At 37.4% G+C, this 13,788-nt stretch overlaps 1 protein-coding gene across 18 annotated transcripts in view; it reads left to right on the top strand.

Moving 5' to 3' along the window:
• BANK1 (B cell scaffold protein with ankyrin repeats 1) overlaps positions 1-13,788 on the top strand; it is a 313,259-nt gene that overhangs the window by 19,349 nt on the left and 280,122 nt on the right. For 5 of the 18 annotated variants that reach the window (XM_070614167.1, XM_070614168.1, XM_070614153.1 and 2 more), the window contains exon 2: positions 6,490-6,546. The exons of the other annotated variants lie outside the window; for them this stretch is intronic. In XM_070614167.1, the coding sequence (XP_070470268.1) occupies positions 6,490-6,546 (57 nt within the window). The remainder of the gene's footprint in view (positions 1-6,489; positions 6,547-13,788) is intronic. 18 annotated transcript variants of the gene reach the window in all.

The following is a 13,788-nucleotide window of genomic DNA, read 5'->3' as shown; positions in this document are numbered from 1 at the left end:
TCAATGTAACCCTTAGGTAGTTACCCTTGGCAAGATTTATACTTATTTGTTACTGGAACATCTCTCGGGAGTTCACTGTTGTTTTAATAGTGAAACAAAAAAGAAAGCCCCGTTATTGTTTGTTCACATTCGGTGATTTGACCAGTTTGATAATCCTTGTTGTTATCGCTGCTGTCGCTGTGCCAGTTCTTATTACTACAGCTGTGTGAACCCTGGTGAGTTATTTGCCTTCTCAGTGCCTCAGTTGGCACAGTGCAAAATGGGGTAAGGAAAGCACCTGTCCACAGGGTTGTTATGAGGTTAAAGTTATTATGCTTGTGAAACACCGAAACAGTCCTTGGCACATGCGAGGCGCTCGCTGCATTTTGGTAGGCGTCCTTGAAATCATCACCATCATCATCACTGCCCTGCATGTCGATGACTGCTGGGTCCAGGCCCTAACGCGGCAGACAGGCTTCATGTTTTATCCCGAGGAATTAGGGATCAGTATCTCCATTTTTTCAGGTAAAGAAACTGAAACAACTTAAGCAACAAACAACTTAACCAAGTCGAAGAGCTTTTAAGTGACAGAATGAGGATTGTCCATGACCTGAAATACTTGGCTAAACTTCCACTAGGCCTAGCGCTAGACGCCGTCTGCTGCCACTACCTACAGCCTGACTCCATCTCGAGCCCTTGAAGGACTCAGACCTCTGGGTTAGATGAGCACTCCGTGGGAAAGGTCACTGACATTATCTTATGGGCCCTCTTTGTTTAATATCTGAGAACATGAGCCATTTGTAACCCTGAGGGAAGTATTTTGAAACCATTTTCTCCTAATGATAAAAATTTGATTGAAGTCAGTCTGGTTTGCCATGAGTGAAACCATATGGGATAATTTTTAAGGGTATTTTCCTATAAAAGTAATAAATGTGCATTGTAGAACATTTGAAAAATAGAGAATAATATAAGAATAAATTATACACACAGTCCTCCATTCAGAGATAAGTACTGATAATATTTGTTTTGAATTGTGAGTTTGTGTGCACACATAGAAGAGCACACTTTGTATATATAGTTTTGTAGTGGTCAATGTGGTTTGCACATTAATTTATGTTACATTTTCAGATTTTTTTATGTCAAACAGGGACATTTAAAAAATTTTTTGATTTGTAAATTGTTCCAGTCTGCATTTTGTGATACTTAAGGATTTATTGATACCTTATTTCCAAGGTAATACTTTTACACTGATCTTAGAATAAATAAGGTTGGAAGATTCTTCAACCACAGGTCTTAATGAAATAGTAAAATAAACTACCTTGTGTTAAGGAAATTTGTAAAAGTCCGTTTCCTTTTTATAGTATGTCAGTCCCTTTAAGGGCAGGAATTGTGCTTCATAATATTTATATCTGGTAAAGTCTGAATAATTGTTTTTTACAATAATCATTAAATGATTATTAGGTAAACATGTAAAAAGGTATAAATGATTAGGGAATTGATATTGAGGTATTTTTTATCAACATTATGGTACTTGTGGATAATTATGGTAAATTATCCTGTTGAATTTCAAAACACCTGATCTGAAAATCAAAGTGTTGAGTGAGAACTGTGAAGCGTTAGGTTGGTGAGGATCAGGACCGCGGAAGAGTAAGGGTCTGTTAAATAGGACTGTCGGCAAGTGTGAAGAATTTCCAGTTAATGAACTGTATCATTCATCTCTCTTTCTATTTTTAAGTATCTGTTGCTGATTTTCAACTTTGCTTACAATTGTAAACAGACATTGAGATATAGGAATTCCTTAAGCTCAAGCAATAAAATGCCTTTTTTTTTTTTGAGGAAGATTAGCCCTGAGCTAACATCTGCTGCCAATCCTCCTCTTTTCGCTGAGAAAGCTTGTCCCTGAGCTAATGTCTGTGCCCATCTCCCTCTATTTTATATGTGTGATGCTACCACAGCATGGCTTGATAAGTGGTGTGTAGGTCTACGCCTGGGATCTGAACCAGCAAACTCTGGGCTACCAAAGTGGAGCATGTGAACTTAACCACTGTGCCACCAGGCCGGCCCCTCAAGTGGTACAATTTTTAAATACCAATATTATCTTATTTTTACAAACTCAGAGAAAACATATAGGAGAAAATGCAATGTTTGGATAACTATTTCTCTACTTTTTAAAAAACATAAGTAATTAAGCATTCAGATTCAATAAATAAAATGGATTTCTAAAATTGTTTAAAAATAAATTTACAACATTTGTTTTCATCTCTTCTTGATATAGCTCTATGTTTAAAACTTTTAATATGATGTAGAGCTTCAGTTTTTGATGGACAGTATCCTTATACATTTTAATAGGAGAGAAGAAATATAGAAAGAATTGTAATAATTTTTTCTGGTTCTTCATATTCTAAAATCATATTTCTTTGTCTGGAAGTTCATGTAGATCTTATTATATTATACACTTCCAAATGTCAAATATTAGTGAAAACAACCCTATCAGGGATTCCCGATGCTTCATTATTTCAGTTCAGAAAAGAGTTTAGTATTCTATCTTGTACAAAATATTAGCCATGCGTAAGGTAATTGAACATTAATTTTTTTAACTTTGACTCTTGTAACCAGGTTTATGCCTGAGTTCTGCGCTGTTAATTTCCCTATTGTAACACCTGGAGCATGGGAATTAATACTAGTAAAAAGCAATTTTTATAGAAGTTAGTATAAGATGGAATACTCTTAAAATTGCTTTTACTTAAGAACATATTATGTTATAAAATCCTCCTAAATCACTATATTACTTTTTATAGTTTTGGGTAAACATCAGAAACGCAATATTCACTTCAGAATTGCAATCTAAATTTTAGATACATAATTTCAAATATTGTGTTGTCTTGGAAATAGGCAATTTGGCTGTCAAACATAATCCTTTGGTAAAATAAGGCAGACTGAGCAAGTTAATGATTTTAGTGAATTGAATTATGCACAAGCATTCAGTTCTTAAATAAATAAATAACATTGTAAACTATTTGCATTTTTTTCTTCATTTGGAAAGACTAAAATCTTCATTTTCTTTTTTTACATCAGCAAAACTTGAGAAATAAAAATTGTAGTTATAATCATCAAATATGGTACTAGAAATAGTATCAGTATAAAAAAGACTAAAGTAATTCTCAAACTTGAGTGGACTTAACAATCACCCTAATTCTTAGTTACATGATGGATGAATTTTCCCCGGGCCCCAATCCCAGGAAATTCTGATTCTATCAAGCTCCCAAAGTGGTTCTGATACAAGTAGGCTCTTGACCACATTATGAGAAGAGAATGGAGTCACACTGGGGCAGTGTAGCTGTGATCAAGAGCTGTAACAGAGATGAGGACGTTTCTAGAGGCCCCCAGGGTTTTGATCGCTTGCTAGTGTGAACTCTCCCCAGAAGTCTTGTTTACCATGACCCTAGGCCCCAGGAGGCCTCGGGTTCTTTCTGGGAGTGGTAGAAGACACACTTTGCTAGGTCTTATTTCCCTTCTGGTCAAGAATGGTTGCAGGGGATGCAGGCATCAGGAAGGGGTGGGGGTAGGGGGGACATGTTTGCTGGCATTGCTTTCAACAAATGAATAGAAATTCATCCTATTCTTTGTTTCAATATGTACAGATAGTCTAGTATATAGCCATATTTCTAAGGTATTTTACAATCCCCATAGTAGGATGTAAATTTTGAAATAAACTTCCTGCAGAGGATTTTGCTAAACGTGTGTTCTTACTCAATTATAGTCTCATATTGTGACATTATTTGTAATTGATTATGCACATAACAAAACTGTTCAAAGATATTAGTGTCCAAATGATAATTACATTGGCAAGTATAGGATTAAGTTGCAAGATTCCACTAGAATTTGAGGACATAGAGTATATTTATCATGTCCTTGATTTGTAACAGACACTAAAAAGCATTCATTTGCACAATTAGATCTGCCTAAAGTCCAAGAAAGGAATTCAGAAAGAAAAACATAAACTGTTTGGTCTTTGTTCCCAAGCTATGATTAGCCATACTCATTTTTTTTTCCACCACTGTCACCACATCTTCTGCTTTGGAAAGAAGAGGTAGAAAGGGGAATGACGGAGAACAAAGAAACGAAGGGATGCCAAAACGGTTTTCTCTTGCTCAGAACTAGGACAGCAAAATTCGATTTGCCAGTGGAACTGAAGTTAATTCTCTTTTTAATCTGCTCAACTGATCATATGCTCTTGTCCATTGGAAAGACCAAGGAAAGGACTGCAGGTTTATTTCATTTTCTCAATCATATTGCCTGCAGTGTGATTTGATACCTAAACCAGAGTTGGCAGTAGATGATGTGAATTTAAGCCTAGCTCTGTGACTTACTATCAGTGTGACCTTGGGCAAGTCTCTCAAACTTTCTAATGTGTGTCTTCTCTAACAGACACTTCTTTAAACATTTTCTAATGTGTTTAACATTTTGTTTTTGAGTTAAATTGAGTTAAAATACTTTTCTCAAAACTAGCACTATGAATAGTATAAAATACACCGTAATATACATTTAAATACATTTTATATATTATTACTGTATTGAATGGAATTTCAGTGTATGTACTTTGAAATGCGGCACATTTACAATCAAGTGCTAAGCCACTTAGTAAAAGCAAACTCAGGGACTTGCATTGAGGATGGGTCAGGGATGGAGCAAAAGATATCCCTCTTCATTGTTTAAGTTGTTAAGCAATTGAGGAATAAGACAAGAGAATAAGGCAGAGGGAAAATCAAATATTGCCTTTATTATTGATGAAGTTGGCATTGCTAATGTGCTGTATATCTGGGAGAAAGTAGAGTTTGTAATGTAAAATCCCAGAATTAGACAGAGTTACCCAACCAAACACAGAAAACTGTGGACCATAGACCAAGAACCATCAAGAACACATGCCCTTATATGCTGCAGAAGCTTAGTGAAACAACTGTAGTTAGAATTGGTATACTGATTGCAAGCTTATCCTGAATCCCGGTCCCCAGGATATTCTCCAAGTTTTATATTGATGCAATAAAATTTGCTACCCTAACTTTGTGTGATTATATGTTTTCTTTGAAATTAACTTTATGTTTGTGGAAAATGCTTTGCCACATGGCAAGGTATTTCGAAGATAAATTTTCTTACAGCCATATAAAAACCAATAAAACCTTGATCCTATTGGCGTCTCAATCGTAAATCTAGCAAATATTCAGCAAGCATTTGTCAATCACCAATGTGGCTATAGGCTTGTTATACAAGTCCAAATACTCACAAAGAAAACTGGGAAACATGAATTCAAATCTAACTTGCCTTTGTATAAGCCACTAAGAACATAAGGATAACATTGCATGGAAGAAAGTAACTTGTAAGCTCATGTTTCCCAGATATGTTTTCTTAATTAGTAACCTAGTTTGTGTATTTAATTCTGAAGTGAGTATACACTCTTTCTTCTTTTACTCAAAGTAGATCCAAAGCTCAGGCCTTTTTCTCCAAGCAGAGTGGACAATTAGAGATACTGCCCTAAGTTCTGTCAACTGGGAGAATTGCGTTTCACCATTCTTTCTCAGAGACAACATGAGTGGGGCTGTAAGGAGAAACCACTCACTGGTATTGGCCAGTGTGTTTTGAGACCCATTCGAACACTGATGTCATGCTTCTTTTTTTCTGCTGACAGGTTAGGTAACTCTGCACGAGGCTATAGATGTGTATTGAGGAAAAGGTGGTGAAGCAGTAGGATTTGGTGTCACAGAAGTCTGATCCACGTGCTCATGGGACTTACTTGTCCCATCCACACCTACCTGGGGCTGGTTTTGCATACTTCATTTCCATTTTCTAGTGGATTGTGGTTACTCACAACCAAATTTATAATTTTGTGAATCGTTTAACACCCAGTTAAAGTGTCCTGTAGGCAGACATTAACCTCTATCTGGATCCAATAATGACTCATAAATTAATTTTCAAATAGAAAGGAGTCATTGGAAGAAGAAAGCATGGTCTTCTTCCAAAACCTTAAGGGTATGAGTTGTGGCTCTCTTATGGAGCATCACCAGAAGTGCAGAATGGAGTATTATAAAGCCCACATGACGGGGTAATTTGTACTGCAGCCTGGTCTTATAGCAGAGCCCTTTCTTACTCCAGTCCCCAATCGAAACTGATATCTTTACTGGTTACCTGGTGAGGGGTCAGAATCCTCACCCAAATATATGTTCCCTTCAAAATGCAAAGAGACCCATCACGTGGTAAAATTCAGCAGCTTATTTTTCAGTATATGGGGGAATTCTGATATAGCTTAAATCGTTGGCTGTCTAGAAAGTCTGCCAATATTGGGGGCTCCTGAACTTCAACATGGTTTACCCCTTACGGTCTGGTACAAAAGTGTCATATTAATGCTTCTAGGACATTTGCTCCTTCCTTATGGGCCAGTTTAATTAGAATCATGTCAACAGTTTTGCGTCACATATATATTAGGAGATACCTTATGGTATATCAATATTTCTACAGATTATGACAGAGAGCATAACCTTGCGGTAAGTCGATTGGTGACCCTGCCCCTGCCAGGTGAGTGCAAACTGCTTCCTACTCTCTTTATTGATTGCAATTATAAACAAAATGTTTACTAGGTCAATATCTGTGTATAGTTTCCATAAGCTGATTGGTTTGCTCTGGTAAGATATCATGTAGAGAACAGCAGTTGATATTAATACCTGATTACGTTTATGAAAATTGACAGTTATTTTGTACTGGCAAACTGATGATTTAAACAGAGATGTGAAGAAATAACCACCATTACATCATCAAATCTTGTTGGTGACGCTAGTCTTTGCAATTATCCCAGGAATATAGTATTTGTTTTACTTTACTTTTTTTGTGGGAGGGGTGGGGTTGAAGTTCCAGAGACTTATATTTTTCCTTTTCTACCATAATATCCTCATTCTCTGTAAGGATTCTGCCGTTTGCTATCTGTATGTGTTACCACTACACATTCCTGGCTTAAAAAAATACCCATAGGATGTCTGTATGGGCCCAAGTAACCTTATTAGATATACTCAAGGCAAGATGTCATTTATCATTACATCTCACTTCCAGAAGTTCCCAGTCTTACCAGTGCCATGGTGGCATTTTGGCTCCACCAGAATGGTGGTACCCATGGCCAGGTCTCTGGGGATGCCTGGAGGAAGCTTCATTGTATACACATTTAGCAGCATAGAAGAATCCTTTCTGCGAGGGACTTGGTTTTCCCTCAGTCAAGAGCTCTGAGTCTGTAAACCAGAGAGGAGGCTGTGAATCTCCACTGTTGCAATTTAGGTCAATTTCTGCACCCAGATCTAGAATTGTTTTGTTTATAAAGGTGAAATTGAAGCGTCATAGGCTATACATATATTTCATTCCCAAGGGCCCTCAGGTCAATTAGTTACCACAACAGATCCCTGCAGTGAAAAACACTTTGATTACTTAAACTGTTGTAATGATTAAGTGCTGCCATTCATTCTCTAAACAATCCAGACTTCATTATTCCCCACTGACATCAAAAAGTTCAATTCAAAGATCCAATTCTCATCATTTTCTCCAGGGTACAGAGGACAGACTTGACAGAGCTTTTCATAACTGGTGAATGCTTAATACTTACTGAAGAGAATGTCAGAACACTCTAGAGCCAGGGTCAGCAAACTACAGCCAAGGCGAAATTCAGTGGGTGGCCTATTTGTGCACAGCCTGTTTGCTAAGAACAGTTCTTATACTTTTAAAGGTTATAAAATAAGAAAAAGAAGAGAAAGAAGGAGAAGGAGGAGAAGAAGGGGAGGAAGGGTAAGAATAGGGAGAAGAGAAGAGAAGGGAAGGGGGGAGGAGGAGAGGATACTTACGTGGCCCATAAGACCTAAAGTAATTACTCTCTAGCCCTTTATAGAAGTTTGCCTGCTGACTCCTTTTCTCCATCTTGGCAGGCAAGTTCTGGCCTTGTAATCACATTGATTGTAGGCCACTGTGAAGTCCAAGCTTTAATTTTCCATTCTAATAGGCTGATAATGCTACCCCAGGTACTTGAGATACATTAAATTCTGAAGCCTGTATGAACACAACCATATTGATGAATTCAGGCAGATTCAATCTTCTGTTTTGCCATCCTTGTCTAATAACTCTTAAAATACATTCCACACATATTTTCCAGACTCATGCTGATACATATTGGCAAGAGCCTATAATAATTTCTGCGTATGAAATAGTTTCTCTAGAACATTGCTTTCACTTATGGGATTGAAGTCTAGTTATTGATTTGAAAGGCGATCCATAAGGGGTGTCGACATGGATGCTGAGAAAAGTTGACCTCACTTGTAAGCCAATTGCCTCAAGTGAAGTTCTTGAAAACTTTTTCTTTTTGGTTTTGTTTTGTTCTTGTTTGTTTGCTTGTTTGTTTTTACAAGGGAATACAGCTTCCCTCCATTAAACAAGATCCAGGGACATTTGGGAGGTTAAAGTTCTCATCTTCATCTATGCCCTAATCTTTCCCTCTCAAGCTTTATGATTCCATCTTTCCTGAGCAGTGTTCTCAAATTAGTTTGAGAATCTTGGAGGGGTTTTACCTAATACTGGAGTTGTTCCTCTGTCATTGCGCACATGCGTGCTCTCTGTGACAGTCAGAGAAGACGCTATACTATACCCCTCCGTCTCGTATTCCCTACTGCCACCACATTAACTAAATTCTATAGACATTTGATCTTCTAAAACTTTCCCCTCTATTGACAATCCACGCCAAATAGTCGCTGGGGAAATTAGAGTCATTATGCTGCTTCTGCATGACATGAATTGCAGTGTGCTATTTCCCCTTGACGAGGGCTTGCCTGTGTTCCCCATAAGTATGAGAGCAGCCCCATTCCAAAGTCCATCTTATAGAGTCTGCCTCCTGTGGCCACTTCTAATACTTGTATTTATCAGGATCCTGGCAAGAAACAGATGCCACTATCAAAGATTTAACTGAATAAATTTAATAAAGGATTATTTATTAAAATGTGCAGGGCTGAAGAACCCAAAGAGGGACCGTGAAGCATTCGAAGACTAACAGCAGGAATCCTTTGCTGCCCTTGGGAGGGAAGATGGTTGCTAGAGCTTCATGAAAACTGGGACCATGGAAAAAAAGCCACAGAAGGGCCACAAAAGAAAGCAGCCACTGCCAAAACTAGAATGGGGGAGTGAGCTAGAAGGCCAATAACTATCCCTATTGTTCCTTTCTCTCACCTTCCGTATTCAGGTGGTGTCTCCATTGGAGTGGGCAGTGTAACCACAGGGGACGAATCAATCTGGAGAGAGCACAGAAAATATCCAGGTCCTACGGAGACCATTTTTGAGTGTGAATTATAGAAATGAGAAACACTTAAGAGACTGTGTGAGATGATACCACTACCATATTTAATTGATTCTAACAATGTTTTTTGTTCTGAGCTAGTCAAATTTTCTGAAATCAGAATTTATCTTAAAATTTGTAGTATATTATAGTTTATTTGAACACGGTGTTGTTTTCTTAGAGGAATATCAAGTAATGGGCTATCTTATGGTCAATGTTGTCCTAGATTCAATAATCTATAGAGTAATGGCAATAAAAGGAGAGAAAAGATGTGGACATTGCAGAAATAGAATTCTACAAACTTGTGTGAAGTAAGTTTGAAACATTTTAAAACATCCGCATAGATCTTTAGAATCTTTTGAGTTTATAATTCTTAAATGAACAATTAACAATTTGTATTAGTGATAAAAAGTGATAGATGGCGCTGGCCCAGTGGAATAGTGGTTAAGTTCATGCGCTCCACTTTAGTGGCCCAGGGGTCACAGGTTCAGATCCTGGGCGCGGACCTATGCACCGCTCATCAGGGCATGCTTTGGCAGGTGTCCCACATACAAAGTAGAAGAAGACTGGCACAGATGTTAGCTCGGGGACAATCTTCCTCACCAAAAAAAAAAAAAGTGACAAGAGGTTGGAGTTAAACATTTGCAGTTTATATATGAAGGGGTATGAGGCCTTTGCAAAATAATCCCGTAACAATTAACACCAGCTTTTCTTACAGAAAAGAAAAAAAATTTCTCTTCCAAAGTTGTTCTGTGAAGCATAGAAGCATTGCTTGCATCTTAAAAGGAAGAAGAAAGGGGAAGGTTCTGCATTTGCATAAAAATAGTTTTTGCTTGTCGTTCTTCACGATAGCTGAAAAGCATAATCTTAAAATAATGTTTTGGTACCTTCCTGTATTTGAAAAGAAGAGCTAAGTTAATTAACGTGTATGCGTATAGAGATTTCCCCTGAAGAAGACTCTGAGAAATGGACATGTGAGGTAGTTTATTTAGAGGATGAGCCCATGAAGCACTAGTAAGAGAATGGGGAATGTGAGACAAGAAAGGGAGAAAAGCCAATAATGTGTATATTCATAAGCAGAATAATGCAATGAACAATGAGAATTCAGTACCACAGGGAATCCTCTAATTACCGTGTAGAACAAACCTCAGAATTGTCCCACTGAAGGATGGGGATGGTGAGTTATTTCTACATCGACTTCCATCCCTCACTGACTGAGGGTGGCCCTCCCATCCCTCCATGCACTAAATCCCCAGCACTTGTCAGCTGCCAGGCAGGCGCACTGGCTCGGGAAGCTGCCTCAGCTCCAGAGTCCTCAGGCAGCAAAACAGACCTCAGAAGTGGTCAGTGTGCTTAGCAGCTGACCACCAAGTTGTAGCTGGTGGTCCAGGAAGGTGTGGGATGTTCATGCTGGACAGATATATACAGAAAAGCTCTGGTACTTTTTGCCACTATGAATAAGTGAAATTAGCCAATTTTCCTGGAGGAATATGAGTTATAGTGTTTTACTACCTTAATGCCTTTGGAAAATCCCCAGTTTTGTTACCCTGTTGTACAAGTTAGATTACAAAGTTAGAGTATACAACAAATTCAGTTGCACTGATAATTTAATTTGAGTAATGGTATATTTGTGTGTGTGTGATTATATCAAGATTAATGTTCATGTTTTCACTACTGAGTCTATCATGGCTGTAGCTCATTTCTTTGTAGTTTTCTGTTTTCTTTTCTTCTGCATTTCGGTTATCAGTTTGAAAAATATAATATTGGAAAGATGCATCATGAAATATTTCTCCATTATGCACAGTCAAACATAGGTAAGAGATGGGATCTTATTCAAAAGAAGAAAAGCTGCCATTTCAAGCTGGGCAGATGTAATAGGAAGGAATTTGATTTATGATCTATCTCATTCTTTTAGCAATATGCAGTATAATCTGTTCTTGGTGCAAAAGCATTTGTTGATATCAATTATTGATACAAGTTTACGTCAAGTTTAAAGAGTTGTGACGGTATTTTGTAAGATTACTAAATAAGGCATTATTATAGAATCTGAAAGAACACTTTATAGTAAATTTATAAAAATTAATATGGCTATATTTTATTCCTATATCATTGTATACTGCTGTCATTTACTTTGTGTGGCTAGACTGGAGATTTACATTTTAAATAATTTATTTACAGACCTTAATTGCATCTTCAGTAGCAATTTCCCTTTAGTTTGGATAAAGCTTTTCAGGAATGAAAATCTTGTGTTTCTTTATTTTAGGTTCATCATTTATTGTTTCATTTCACAGACTATAAAAGTTAGCCAACGTTAGTGATAAGAACACTCCTTAAATGTGCAGAATAATAATTTAGATTTGATTTAGTTCAAGTGTATAAAATGAAGTGTATTGCAAGGCCAGCAGGCTCCTCTTGAGAATTCAAAGAGAACAATTGTTGGGTCCACGGTCCAGATGTTACTCAAGGACAAGCTTCTATTTTCTAGGATGAGGAAAAAGAAAACCATGGCCATGAAAAGGCCTTTTATTTTGACTCAACACGGTTTCATAAGAAAAGATTGGGCGGCAGCATGAAGACCATCTGCATGGCCCTGATAAGCTACCTAACCTCTCAGAGGCTCAGTGTGATCATCAGTAAAATGGGAATAACCAGGCCAACGCCATACAGCTTCAGGAATGTTACAGGAAGCCATGCATGTAAAGTGCTGAGCAACATGCCTGGTACATGGAAAGTCTCAGTCAATGATAAGTGAGAAAATTAAAGATTAAAAGACTGAAATGATGTAATCTAGAGAAAAGAGATGACATTTAATGCTAATCTTTAGGTTTTTGAAAATTGTCAAACAAAGGTGATTGACTAAGTATAAGTTGAATACAAATTTAAAAGGAAGGCTCGATTTCAACATAGGAAAAGACGGTCCCAGAGTATTGAGAAAGATTACCTGTGTAATTTTCTCAGGAAGTTTTGAAGGATAGTTATGATTGTCTCTAGAATTGATTTCCTGTGGTTGTCTTCCTATGGAGTGTGATGCCCCACCATGTAACGTGGGAGTATTCGTTCTATACTTTAATATACTCTCACAGCTTATTCTGTGATTTCATTGATTTAAATTTTAGAGTCGAGAAGGAAGTTCATAGATAACCATACTCTTGGAGTGCATCGTACGGTCTATTTCCTCTTTTTCCAGGATAGGAAACCAGACTCCCAGTAAGCTTTCACATACTTTGCATACTTGAGATGAACTCACAGGCTGCTTCCCATTGATATGCAATTTCCCTTTAATTTGAGTAATGGTATATTTGTGTGTGTGTGATTATATCAAGATTAATGTTCGTCTTTTCACTACTGAGTCTATTATGGCTGTAACTCATTTCTTTGTAGTTTAGGCTAGCTCGTATCACTACAAAGAATTGATTTTAATCTTTTAAATAATGTTGCTTCCTCTGCTGTTAGAGGCTAATAGGACAGACTGGAATCCTAATTCCGATACCAATTCAGTTTTCCCACCTGTGAAATGAGAATAACGTGAGTACCTTGACAGGATACTTTTGAGAATTAAGTGAAATAACGTATGTAAGACATGAAGAGTCCTAGCTTATTTTAAGCAGTTGATCATTTAGATTATTATTAGTTTTATTTTTACTCCAGTTATGTTATAACTATACAGCAACTTATTCTGGCTATCATATAAAATATAAAGAAAACCTTTCCTCTACTGTTCCTCAAACACAAAAATACTGAGTTATGGGCCGGCCCCGTGGCCGAGTGGTTAAGTTCGCATGCTCCGTTGCAACGGCCCAGGGTTTCGCTGGTTCGGATCCTGGGCATGGACATGACACCACTCATCAGGCCATGCTGAGGCGGCATCCTACATGCCACAACTAGAAGGACCTGCAGCTAGGATATACAACTATGTACCAGGGGGAATTTGGGGAGAAAAAGCAGGAAAAAAAAAAAAAAGATTGGCCACAGTTGTTAGCTCAGGTGCCAATCTTTAAAAAAAAAAAATACTGAGTTATGACCCCATGTTTGTGTTTGTTCAACAGTATTTCTTGAGCATTCTTGAGCATTCAGGCTAGTGAGACACTACACAGAAAATAACAGAACTATACTGATGATTCACACAGCACTTGTGTAGGATTCCTGTATGTTTTCTCCGAGGTGTTTTTCTCATTCTTTGCGTATGAATAGATTTTTAAAATTTTGTCGAATATCTGTTCAAGAAATTGTGCTAGGCATTGTGTATGAATCAATGAGTTGAAAGATAAAGCATCTCTCCTCAGAAATAATATTTAAATCATGAGAAAAGCTATATATAACAATAAAAATACAGTAGCTCTCAAAATCATTTTGGTGTTAATTGCTGCATCAATAGTGCAGAAAATACGTGCTCTATATCCAGAAGGAAAAAGATAATTGTGGGTTCCAAGAGTTTTGGTGTTAGGTTCTTTGTACTCAAAATA

Source organism: Equus przewalskii, chromosome 3 (genome assembly GCF_037783145.1).
Source record: "Equus przewalskii isolate Varuska chromosome 3, EquPr2, whole genome shotgun sequence".
In the NCBI taxonomy this organism is placed as follows: domain Eukaryota; kingdom Metazoa; phylum Chordata; class Mammalia; order Perissodactyla; family Equidae; genus Equus; species Equus przewalskii.
This window is presented reverse-complemented; position numbering and strand designations above follow the sequence as displayed.